The sequence below is a fragment of the Notolabrus celidotus genome, chromosome 5 (genome assembly GCF_009762535.1).
Source record: "Notolabrus celidotus isolate fNotCel1 chromosome 5, fNotCel1.pri, whole genome shotgun sequence".
Taxonomy (NCBI): Eukaryota; Metazoa; Chordata; class Actinopteri; order Labriformes; family Labridae; genus Notolabrus; species Notolabrus celidotus.
Window position 1 is genome coordinate 2,014,902 of NC_048276.1, and position 13,101 is coordinate 2,028,002.

Below are 13,101 nucleotides of genomic sequence, written 5' to 3' on the forward strand. Positions count from 1 at the left end.
TCTTCTTGTTCTTGTTCTTGTTCTTCTTCATCTTCTTCATCTTCTTGTTCTTCTTGTTCTTCTTGTTGTTCTTGTTCTTGTTCTTCTTCTTCTTCTTCTTCTTCTTGTTCTTGTTCTTGTTCTTGTTCTTCTTGTTCTTGTTCTTCTTGTTCTTGTTCTTGTTCTTCTTGTTCTTGTTCTTGTTCTTCTTCTTGTTCTTGTTCTTCTTCTTCTTCTTCTTGTTCTTCTTCTTCTTCTTCTTGTTCTTGTTCTTGTTCTTGTTGTTCTTGTTCTTCTTGTTCTTCTTGTTCTTCTTCTTCTTGTTCTTCTTCTTCTTCTTCTTCTTGTTCTTGTTCTTGTTCTTGTTCTTCTTCATCTTCTTCATCTTCTTGTTCTTGTTCTTGTTCTTGTTCTTCTTCTTGTTCTTCTTCTTCTTCTTCTTCTTCTTCTTCTTCTTCTTCTTGTTCTTGTGGCTTGGTTCTTGTTCGTGTTCCTTGTTCTTGGTTCTTGGTGTCTGGTTCTTGTTCTTCTTCTTCTTCTTCTTCTTCTTCTTCTTCTTCTTCTTCTTCTTATTATTATGCTTTATCTGTCATAACAGAACCATAATCTCACCATGTCAACCTCTCACTACTGGAACTTTTTAAATATAATCACTGCTACTTAAACCACTTGAAACATTTGTATATATCTAAATTTGTATTCTATCTTTATTTATCAATTTTTATTTTTATTTATTTCATTTTACTACATGAAACTTTGTCTTGATTGTACTTATGTCTGGGTTGCTGCAACAACTGAACGTCTATATATAATTATTTGACATTTCAAAGAGTTCGTTCCAGACTTTCTCTTTTGTTTTGAATTTGCTTGACACAAATATATAAAAGTATTGATTGATATAAGACACATAGAATCTTATAACCGGTCAGTGAGTTGAAGTTTGATGATATGTATTCAAACAGCTTGTGTTGACAGTGATCAGAATCAAACCTGAGCTCAGACTGAATTTTTTTATGTTTCACTTCTCAGTGATGTTGTTGGTTAGCCGGACATGCTGACTGAGCTGCAGTTTAATTTCTAATTCATTCATTTATTCATTGATTTTTGCATTTTGATATTGTTCCCCATCTAAAGTGTGTCAGTGGCTGTTATTGTGTCTACTCCTTTAACAAAGGTTAACTCTCAGGAAGAAGAAAGAATCAGCAGCTCAGTTGATGAGGACTCGCAGTGGACGTGCCAGACTCCAGCTGCTCTCAATCTCCCCACTATCATCTCTCTCTCTCTCTCTTCATCTCCCTCTATCCCTCTCTCCAACACGGTCTCAGCAGATGTGTGTCTGACATGAGTCTGGTCCTGCTGGAGGTTTCTGCCTGTTAAAGGAAGTTGTCCTTGCCTCTGTAACTTGCTAAATGCTGCAAAGTGCTCTGCTCATGGTGGATTAAGATGAGATCAGACTGAGTCCTGTCTGTGAGATGGGACTGGATCTGATCCTGGTCTTGATGTTGGGTCTTTGTTAATAATAGAACTTAGAGTAAGTCTGTAAAAGCCGCTCTTGTTTCTCTTGTTTTCTCCTTTATGATTGTTTTGTCTTGTTTTTGTGTCGGGGGATAAAACACTAACACGCCTGTCCTGAGGAGCTCCATGTTTTACTCCTTCAGCTGTGAGTCTGGAGCATGAAAACACTCTCTCACCCTGCAGCGTGTTCATCTCCTCAGATGGCTTTTAAAAGGAGCTGAGCATGTGACACAGTAGATTAAAGCTTGTGACGCAGCAGGCTGCAGACTCCGTGTGTTCAGCGACACGCTGATCTGACTTTGGGCGCTGAAATATCTCAAAACCCAACGAGCAGGACTTTACCCTCCAAGAACATCTGTGAGTAAAGATTTATCCTCCACTGGAGAAAGTTTGGATGGACGACTTTATTCATCTTTGCCTCTTTGATCTTTAAAAGCATTATCTCTGTGAGGCTGAATTCATGAATTCCTACAGGACCTGAATGTGTCATCTGCAGACTTCCTTGAAACATGTCAGTGTCACTTATTGCTGGTTTTGATTGATGTGAATCTTTTGTTGGATCTTTGAGCGCCGCTGTGCCAGAAAAGACTCTTCGTTCATTATTTCTTCTACAGGAAGTAAGACAAAAATCACTCCATCTTTTTTAATCATGAGAAGAGACAAAGTGTGTCGTTTAAAAACTATAGTGAGCTGACAAAAGATTCACCAGAGTTACATTTCATAAACTATATTTAGCTGTAAGGTTGTTTTCCTTTGTGTTGATACTGAAACTCCTCTTCCAGCCGCTCATGTAACGTGTCAGACTGAAGCCAGCACCTGATCCTTTATCCCTCCTCCTCCTCCTGCAGGCAGACTTGGACATGGTCTCTGCTTCCTGGCAGAAGTCCCTGACACCACAGCATTGCTTGGGAGGAGTCTAATTAACACTCATCTCTAAAGCCCATTTCCTGATACCAGATGATGCCCGCAATAATTTCATTTCCTCACCCTGCAAATGTCAATGCCAATCTTTTATAAAGTCCCCCCCACTGTTTCCCATCAGACCCTCATGGGGAGATAACCTCAGTCAACATTTCTCATTGTTAAACCAGATGATTAAATGTTCCAGCCACATGTCACTCACCCTGTAATAACTCTGGAGACGAAGAAGAAGAAGAAGACACAATCTAATCAGCTGACGCCGAACACGAGCAGAGACACGTTTAGATTCTGGAGGATTCTCTGCAAACACTGAAGATGTCTCTTTCTGTTTGTTGTTAAAAGTGTGAGTTAAGGACTTCTTTAGTTTAGGAATTTGTTCAACTTATATTTAACACCTGAGATAAGGTTAGAATATTTTAGTTTCTTCCTGTGGTGTTGTTTCCAGTGAATTTCTCTTTGCTCCTTCATCCTCTCTGAATTAGATTGTTAATGCTCCTTAATTAGATATTTGTTATGGACTACTTATCTTTTCACCAGACTGACTCTCTTATCTGTTATTACACTGATCTTTTAATGATTTCATCCTACCTATCTATTGACTTATTAATCAGTCTGCCTGATACCTGTGGTATACTGTAGCTCCTGTGTATATTTCATTGATGTCTGTTTGTCTCCATGTTTGTTTTTATGTTTTTATCTTAATTTAATTTTGCATTTCTTTTGTACAAGCTGCTCCATACAGATCGTACGGTGGCTGGGGAGTGTACAAAGAAACACTTTTAAGAGAGGGGAACATTTATTACCTGTAACAAATGAACAAACGTCAGATTCTTAAAGGTGACATATCACGCTTTTTTCATCAACATATATTGGTCTAAGAGGTCCCCAAAACATGTCTTTAAAGTTTATGCTCAAAAAAACACTTTGAAATCAGATTTTGGTCTGCCTGAAAAGTCCTTTTCTTCAGCCCTCCTCAGAACACTCTGTTTTCTCTCTGACCACGCCCCCTCCGGAAGTGGATGTGCCTCGGCTCTCCAGCATGTTGATCTAATGTTTACATGTTGGCTGAATATACACGGCTGCTCAGAGACCCGCGTTACTTCAACCCTCTGAATCTGATCCAGAATCTGATCCTGACGGAGAGGCGCCTGTAGCAGGACCTTTCTGAACCATTGGTCACAGATTTAGTGTTTCTTGTTGTTTTATTTATCAGTATGTCGACGTGTGTCTTGGTACACAGCTACGAACATGTAGCTATGTGGCTATGCTAACTAGCGCTAGCACTTATCCATGATAAATAAAAATCATCCACTAGATCTTCAAATCTGCAGACGTGGGGAGTAAAACCGATCTCTGCCAGAAAGGCAGCAGGACCTTTTATGAACGATTGGTCACAGATTTAGTGTTTCTTGTTGTTTTATTTGTCAGTATGTCGACGTGTGTCTTGGTACACAGCTACAGCTATGAACATGTAGCTATGTGGCTATGCTAATTAGCGCTAGCACTTATCCATGATAAATAAAAATCATCCACTAGATCTTCAAATCTGCAGACGTGGGGAGTCAAAGCGACCTTTGTGTTTATTAAGACAGCCTACAACTAGCATGCCTCCCTCCTAAGCTCCTTGTTAGCACACATGTGTGCAGGGAATGAAAAACGGAGGAGGGGTTGAGTTGTATTTTATACAGTCTATGGGCTGAACAAGCTCCGAGCTCTGACTTCCTGTTACAGACCGGATATTGTTGTTACGTAACAAAAACACTGAAGTCTGAAACGGCTGGTTTCACACATTTACAGAAAGGTGGAGAAATCAGAACAGGGGCAGAATGGATTCTTTTCATTCTTGGGGGGTTTGTAGACAGGGACACATATTTCAGGTAAGAAACCATTGAAAAGTCAATTTTGCATGATATGTCACCTTTAAGGAACGTACCAAACACTCAAAGTCTGGCGGAGAGAAACGAACTGTCCTGTCATTATCACAGGTCATTCTGAGGTGTCCTTTCAAAATAAAAGCCAAACGAAATTTGGAAAAAATAGCGACAATTCTGGATTCTTTCAATCAGAGATTATGAACAAAGAAATCAGTCAACTGAGTCATTTTAACCCTTTCAGATCTAGACCATTTTTGGGGGCGCCAGACTCTCCTGAATTTATTTTGAATATACTGAATGAGACAAATATGGTATCAATGGAAAGCTGAGAATGTCGGCTGTAACTGAGTTTTTAAAGCTTGTTGATAGGATTAAGGGTTCAAAAGTTATCAGGCTGTCTAGGTCTTTGAGGGTTAATTCAGACTAGCAGTGGAACACTAGTCAGTGGAAACTGGGATTCTGCTCATCATCTCTGATTGAAAATATCCAGATTTAAGTTATTTTTTCAAATTTCAAATGGCCGATATTTTAAAAGCCAAACGAAATTTTAAAAAATAGCAATAATTCTGTTTATTTTCAATCAGAGATTATGAAAGAATCCCAGTTTCCACTGAGTCATTATAATTCAGATTCATAGTGGACAACCTCAAAATGTAATCCAGCCAATCACAGCTTGATGTGTTTTGTAAATTTGAAATATCAGCCATTTTAAATTTGAAAAAGTAGAGATAACTTTGATATTTTCAATGAGAGATGATGAACAAAGAAAATCAGTCAACCGAGTCATTTTAATTCAGATTAATGAGGAACACTAATCAGTGGAAACTGGGATTCTGCTCATCATCTCTGATTGAAAATATCAAGATTTAAGTTATTTTTTCAAATTTCAAGTGGCTGATATTTTAAAAAGCCAAACTAAATTTAAAAAATAGCAATAATTCTGTATATTCTCAATCATTCAGTCATTATAATTCAGACTTATAGTGGACAACCTCAAAATGTAATCCAGCCAATCACAGCTTGATGTGTTTTGTAAATTTAAAATATCAGCTTTTTGAAATTTGAAAAAGTAGAGATAACTTTGATATTTTCAATGAGAGATGATGAATAAAATCCCAGTTTCCACTGACTACTGTTCCACTCTTAATCTGGATTAAAATGTGTCAGGTGATTGATTTTCTTTGTTCATAATCTCTGATTGAAAATATTCAGAATGGACCCCTTTTTTTTTTTTTTAAAGTTATATTTTTGGGCTTTTACACCTTTATTATAGAGGAGAGGACTTTAGATAGTGCAGGAAGCTGGGAGAGAGTGGGGGGTATTACATGCGGGAAGGAGGCTGCAGGCTGGATTTGAACCCTGGCTAACCCCTTCATGGGCACACAACTTAACCATGAGGCTAAGTCTGCGCCCAGAATTGTCCTCTTTAAAAAGAGAAACATTGTTTGGCTTTTATTTTGAAAGGACACATCAGAATGACCTGTGACAGTCCGTTTCTCTCCGCCAAAACAAACCCCTCACTTCCTGAACACTTCCTGTGTTTGGTAGAATCTTCTGTTTGTAAATTTGTTTCTGGTAAAAATGTCTCACAGCTTGTTAAAGTGTTTCTGATTTTGAAAATTTGCATTGCACTTTCCAGCCACCATAAGTTTGAAATCTGTGTTTTTGGTTTGCTACAAGGGAAATAAATCTAAAAATCCAAACATGGATGGATTAAAGAAACAATCTGACATCCCTCTCCAACCCCAGCGTTCATATCTCCAACACAGCTGCCTTTAAACTCCTACTACCTCAGCTTTAACTCACCTTCTCCAGCTCATCGCTGACCAGCCGGCCGTCCTGGTCCACGTCCAGGTATTTGAACATGGTGTCCACCAGAGCCCTCTTCTCCTCCATGTCTCTCTGCTGGCTCTGCTCTCCGGTCTCCAGCGCTTTGGGCTGCATATCCAGCAGCATGCTTTTCAGCTTGTTGTACTCTGACATGGTGCACGCGTTACCTACAGGAGCAAAACACACAGAGGAGGAAGAAGAGAAGACGTTTGATTAACCTCAATTAAAGAAGACGGAGACTTTGGATTCAAGCTGTAAATTGGATTTAATGCACTTTTGTGTTTTTTAAGAAGGAGCGGAGACAAAGAGGGCAAGAGGGAGAGATGATGTGCGTTTGTGTGTTCTTAAGTGTTACAAGAAAATGTTACTTTTATTGTTTGTTTAATTTGTCAGGCAGCTTTCTCACAGCAGGGGGTCCAATTAATTAAAAGTAATCCTTGAATCCACATGAAACAAAAGGTAAACATCCTCATTCAGACGCTCTCAGAGGCTCCTCGTCCTCTCTTGCTTTGGGATTAGAGCCGCCGCTTCAGAACAGGCTGCTCCTCTGCTCCCTGAATTCCTGCCCCCCCCCCCTCCTCTGCCTGATGAGGGTGCGCAGAGAAAATGAGAGACCACAAATTAATCACGGGCGACACTCACGCCGTGTGATTTTTTTTTCTTCACACTTGAAATCAATAATTATGCAAAACACGTCCGTCCCATGCTGTGACAGACTTGAAACAAACGGAGAGCGGGCGAATGAGCGGCAGATACAAAAGAAGGAGAGAGAGGGAGAGAGAGAGGGAGAGACTGGGGTGTATGCTTCTCTCTCTTGTCCCTCTTCTGCTTCCTCCAAACCCTTGTGACAGCGTGGCGCCCTGACGGGAGGCCGGGAGTCAGAAACATGGCGATGGCTGAGCAACACACACAAAAAAAAGAAAACTGCCCTGATGAATAACTCATGAAGTGACATCCCTGTAGATCCCAGCAGAGCAGACGCCCCCCCCTCTGAGAGTACACAAGAATGATCTAATCGCCTCATCTCATCACAACTCCTCTCTCTCATCAGAGCCAATGAACGCAGAATGAAGAGACACGACGGACCTGAAGGAAACTCTCTACATGTTTAGAGCCAGCGTGGTTTTTTGGTCTCAGACTTCAGCGGTGGGGCGTCCCGTCAGAGTGGATCTACTGCACACAAGTCAACAAGGGATCCACTAAGTCAGAGCCGGCAGAGAGAGTCTCCTGCTGAGGAACTCTACACTTGAAGTGCTGATTAAAGATGCACATATTAAGATGCTTATGCATATGTTCACTCACAAACTAAGAGTTTCCTGGGGTGCTAAATGTTTGCTCAGGGTGACCCAGGATCCAGTTTAACAACCCTCAAAACTCTCATTCATCAGAAGAGCTGAGCCGTCTAAATTTAGTTCAGGGGTAGATAATCTCCCCCCTAAAAAGCCCCTGCTAGGGGGGTAGTACTTTTCAAAGGTCCCAGGACTTTCAGGGGGCGGGGCCTGCAATGCTGAACGTGTCTGATTGGTAGATTAACCTGCAGTGTTTTTATTCCACCCGTCGTCCACAATAACATCACACACATTTGTGATTCACTTGATTTCAATGGGGTCACAGGAACCTTTTAGTTCAGGGTGAAGTAGCTCTGGGGAACTCTTGGTCAAAATGCACCTATGATCTCAGTTAAATCAGCCACTGTCTTCTGAAGAGGTCATATGAAGCCCAAAGCTGGCGGCTGCCATATTGGAAATACTGACTCCAACAATTCAGCTACTCTACAAAAGGAAAGGAGGTGGTGCTGAGGTCATCACCACAGTGAAAACACCGCCCCCCTGTATATGCTCGACTCTAAACTAAACTATAGATCTACGTTCCAACCCTCACATGAGGTCATGAGCTTTGGGTCCTGATCGAAAGACTAAGATCGCGGATACAAGCGTCCAAAATGAGCGTCCAGCAGAGAAAGTGGACACTCCAGGAACCAGAGTTTTTAGCACCTCATCATTGGCTTCAATTCTCACGATCAGAGGTTGCTGCTTGATCAGGAGGGAGCTCAGAGTAGAGCTGCTGCTCCTTCATATTGAAAGGAGTCAGTTGATAAGGATGCCTCCGGGCCTGCCGCCTGGATGGAGGCCTCAGGGTAGACCCAGAGCTCCGTGGAGGGACTACATATCCCAACTGGCCTCAAAACGCCTCAAGATCCAGGATGAGCTGGAAAACGTTGCAGGGAGAGGGACGTATGGGTCGATTTGTTTGCACTGCTTTCCCCGTGAACTGATCTTTGATAAGCAGATGAAAATGGATGGAAATACAAAACTTTCGGTGCAGAACGTTCAATCAAAAAAACGCACATGGGGACTGTTCTGAGCTGCTGATTATTCAAACATTTAGTTCCAAAGTTAATAAGAAGTAAAACAAAGAAATCAAGGACAGCTTTGAGTCTCTGTTTGAATGAATGCACTAAGGATCAAGTGACAGCATGTAATAAATTAAAGAGCTAAACTCCTTCAGTTTGTAGCACTCAGATTTGTCACCCATCGACCTGCTGGTTGTACCTAAAGTCTCTAAAAGTAGTATGGGAGGTAGAGCCTTCAGTTATCAGGCCCCTCTCCTTTGAATCATCCACCAGTCAGAGTCCGGGAGGCAGACACCCTCTCTACTTTTAAGAGTAGGCTTCAAACTTTCCTTTTTGATAAAGCTTATAGTTAGAGCTGGATCAGGCTTGGACCAGGTCTTAGTTATGCTGCTATAGGCTTAGACTGACACACTGGGATCCTGTCTTTCCCTCTCTCTCCTCTCTCTGCCTGTCTCTCACTTTAACTCTTCCTGTCCCATTAAAGTTACTAACCATAGACCTTTCTGGAGTCCCTGAGCTCCCTTGTCTCGTAGGTTCCTATGGATCTCTGCTGTAGATTCCTTTTTTGGGGTCTGTTATTCATCCTTTCTTTCCTTCTCTGTTCTCTTCTTTCTTTCTTTCATTTCATTCCGTCCTTACTTTGTGTCCTTTCTTTTATTCCTTTCATTCACCCTTTCTTTCTTTCTTTCTTTCTTTCTTTCTTTCTTTCTTTCTTTCTTTCTTTCTTTACTTCTTTCTCTTTTTTCTTTTTTCTTCCTTCTTTCCTTTTTTCTGTCTTCTTTCTTTTCTGTTCATCTTTCTTTCTTTCTTTCTTTCCTTTCATTCCTTCCTTAATTTCTGTCCTTTCTTTTATTCCTTTCATTCACCCTTTCTTTCTTTCTTTATCTCTATCATTCCGTATTTCCTGCTGTCCCTCTTTCTTTCTTTCTTTCTTTCTTTCTTTCTTTCTTTCTTTCTTTCTTTCTTTCTTTCTTTCTTTCTTTCTTTCTTTCTGTCTTCACTTCTCTCTCTTCTTTTGTCTTTTCTTTCTTTGTTCTTTCCATGTTTCTTCATCCTCTATGTCTCCTTTTCTAACCCCCTCCTTTCCTTCTGTCATTCCTTCACCATTTATTCTCCTCTTTTTCTTTCTTCTGGTCTCCCTCTCTTCTCTCTTTTCTTAGACCTTTCTGGAGTCCCTGAGCTCCCTTGTCTCGTAGGTTCCTCTGGATCTCTGCTGCTGTGGACGTGTCAGACTCCAGCTGCTACAACTACTACTATCCGTCTCCCCACTATCATCTCTCTCTCTCTCTTCATCTCACTCTATCCCTCTCTCCAACACGGTCTCAGCAGATGTGTGTCTAACATGAGTCTGGTCCTGCTGGAGGTTTCTGCCTGTTAAAGGAAGTTTGTCCTCACCACTGTAACTAGCTAAATACTGTGATGTGCAATGCTCATGGTGGATTAAGGTGGGGTCAGACTGAGTCTGATCCTGTCTTGGTGTTGGGTCTCTGTTCATAATTTGACATAGAGTGGTCTAGACCTGCTCTGTTTGTACAAGCGTCTTGAGATAACGTTTGTTGTGATTTGGCGCTGTACAAATAAAGATTGATTGATATCAGTGTTCATGGTTTCACATCATGATGGAGATCAGTGCAGAAAGTTATCTTCTGTTTGTCTCTGAGGAGATCTCATGATGTTTGAGGTGTGATCATAGTCACAGATGATTACACTTGCAAAGAAACATCCACACACAGGCCTCCCTCATTACACACACACACACACACACACACACACACACACACACAGCAGAGACAGAGTGCACTCCTCTCAACCAGCCGACAGTTAAGTCAAGGTCTTGGCAAAACCCCTGTTCAATGTTATTCCTGCGAGGGGAATGAGGCGTGAGCTGGATCCGACATGAGGGATCATCACCTAGCTGTCATCTCTGCTCCCGCTCAGGAAGGACAGAAACAAATTAACCCCACGCTGATTTACATCGTGTCATATGCAGAGAGAACAATCCTCTCTTTGCTCAGCCTCTCTCTGCCCACACGAGTCTGCACTGAGGGGGAAGTACTCTGAGAGGTGTTCAGACCGAGGAGGAAAACACATTTTAAGGTTCTTTAAAAAACGTGAGAGAGGAGACTCTATACCTGCCGGTGTGACAGGATTTGATTAAGGCCATAAATTACTCTGATGCCCTTACGACCTTCTTATCTCTCCAGGTGCCCCCCTCCATCCTCTGACCGAGGACCGACCGAGGAGGGAGTCTGTGTTTCACCCGGACCGTCCCGTGAATCACGCTGTCTTTCTTTCTGTGGAGTGAACGTCCTCTGATTCTGGATGTGCTGAGCGCAGCAGCTGCAGGGGTGGCAGAGAAATATCTGTCCTTATTACAGTGCATCCACCCCTGACTCTAACACTGTTTTATTGTTCTGGAGGGACCAGGACTCCCTTTATTGCCCGTTTGAAATGTTAGCTGCTTAAGTGAGTGATCCGAAGCTGCTCGCACCGTGGACGCCCAATGTCCCGGAGATGCAGCTCCTCTGCGGCGCTCGGAGCATCCTCGGAGCTCACACTCTATAAATGTCAGGCGGGGGGAAAACAAACAGAGGGAGGAGGAAGAGAGGAGGAAGAGAGGAGGAAGAGAGAAGGAAGAGAGGAGGAAGCTGCTGTCATGCTGAAGGGAGAGGAGGTGAACGAGAGAATGAAATGTCATGGGAGGACATTTAAAGAACAGGAATCTCTCTACATATAAAAACATATGAGGGAAGGACATGAGCAAGTGTGTCAATGTCACCTCTGTGTTGCATTCATACACATGCATGTTATTCTAAGATGCATCCTTTCCACTGCTGAGGGGAAACACTGAGACGCTGTGAGGAAGAATAAACCAGGAAGAACATGAACTGAACGCTCTGCAGAGATCTGCTGCAGACTTTTTCAACTGTTTACATTTCTAACTGCATCATGATTTAATGATTTAATCTCTGAACTAAAGATCTTATGGAGGGACTGATTTCTGTGCATTTTGTTTCTTGAGAAATGTTTAAAAAGCATTTGTTTTTCCTTCTTGAGTGTTTCTCTTTTTAATTATTGTCAAAAATGACTTTGAGAAGGAATTTCATGATGCTGCCTGCCTGTTATGGTGGATTATTATTATTTTTTTTAACAATCTTTTTATTGTGTTTTGCTTTTAACAGAGGGTGGAATCAAAATTAATGTAGAAAAATACAGTAAATAGATACAAAAAGACAACCTGCCCACCACCCACCACCTCCCATCCTGTTCAGGTCTGGTCCTTAGTTCCTTTAACAAGAGTGCCTGATTCATTGCAGTTCATAAGACATTTTGGGAGAATGAATAAGTAAGTACTTAAATAAGAATTAATTACAGCAACATAAATTACATTTCTGGGAGTCAGTTGAGATAATAGAGATAGTCAAAAAACAGTAAAAAGAGATTACAAAACTAAACAAGACACTCAGGTGCAGAGAGAGTGAAAGTACATGATTCTGCTCAATTGATCACAATCCCATAAGAAGGCCATCTGGAGCAATGAAAAGTAGGCTTGACTTATGTCAGTTGTCAGTATTTGTTTTTCTAACTGGAGAGAGGGGTTACAGATTCTGTTTTGTTTCGGTGGATTGAACATGAACCTGTCCTCACTCAGCTCTCCTTCTCTGAGCTCTGCGGTTCAAACACCTTTAAAAAGAAACTAATGACACCACTTTGAACCCTGCTGCTATCATCACCACCACTCAGGGTTTAAGTTTCTTTGGAGAGATCACTAACCTAAAGTTTCTCTCACCTGCTCCTTCATCATATTGATGGACAGGATCCAAGATGGTTTTATCTCACCTTACGGTCTATGGTGTCAACAAGCAGAAGCTAAATGTGTCTGAACACAGGCACTAGTTTTATCTCATCTGGATTACTGCTCACCAGTCTGGTCAGGTGCTGCCAAAAAAGATCTGTCTAAACTTCAAATAGCTCAAAATAAAGCCGCAAGAGTCGCTGTGGCCTGTCCATCAGGTGTGTGGCTGAGTATAGACAGTATGCATGCCAGGCTTTCATGGCTCAGAGTAGACAGGAGGTTGGCATGCAACCTTGCAAATTTTATTAGGAATATTTGTTTTAGCAAACAACCAAATTGTCTTTTTTCACAAATAAAGTATGTGAGGGACCAACACAGTCACGGTACCCGGCAGGCTGTTCAGGGTCATTTAGTTAAGAAGAGACCAAGAACAGATGAGGTGAGCAGATCTGTTATGTATAGAGCCATCACACTGTGGAATCATTTACCAGTCACTATAATTGAAGCCCCCAGTAAAGCCAGCTTTAAAAGACTCTTAAAGGAACACCTTAATCAGAACTCTAACATTAATGAATTTTAGTAAACATACTGTTTTGCTTTTTGATTCATTTTATTGCATGTTTGAAGCATTTTCATTTTTTCTATTTTATGTTTGTAGCATTTTTCTGTTTTTTTGTATTTTATTTCTATATAGCATTCACAGTTTTTCTTTGTAATGTTTGTTGAATTTTTAGTTTTGTATTTTATGTTTATTTTGTATGTTTTATGTAGACCCCAGGAAGAGTAGCTGCCGTGTTAGTGGCAGCTAATGGGGATCTGAATAAAGAAAGAAA

General features: G+C 41.2%; 1 protein-coding gene across 1 annotated transcript in view; it reads right to left on the bottom strand.

The window, feature by feature from the left end:
- fstl4 (follistatin-like 4) overlaps positions 1–13,101 on the bottom strand; it is a 295,733-nt gene that overhangs the window by 87,648 nt on the left and 194,984 nt on the right. The window contains exon 5 of the mRNA XM_034683558.1: positions 6,096–6,286. Coding sequence (XP_034539449.1) covers positions 6,096–6,286 — 191 coding nt within the window. The remainder of the gene's footprint in view (positions 1–6,095; positions 6,287–13,101) is intronic.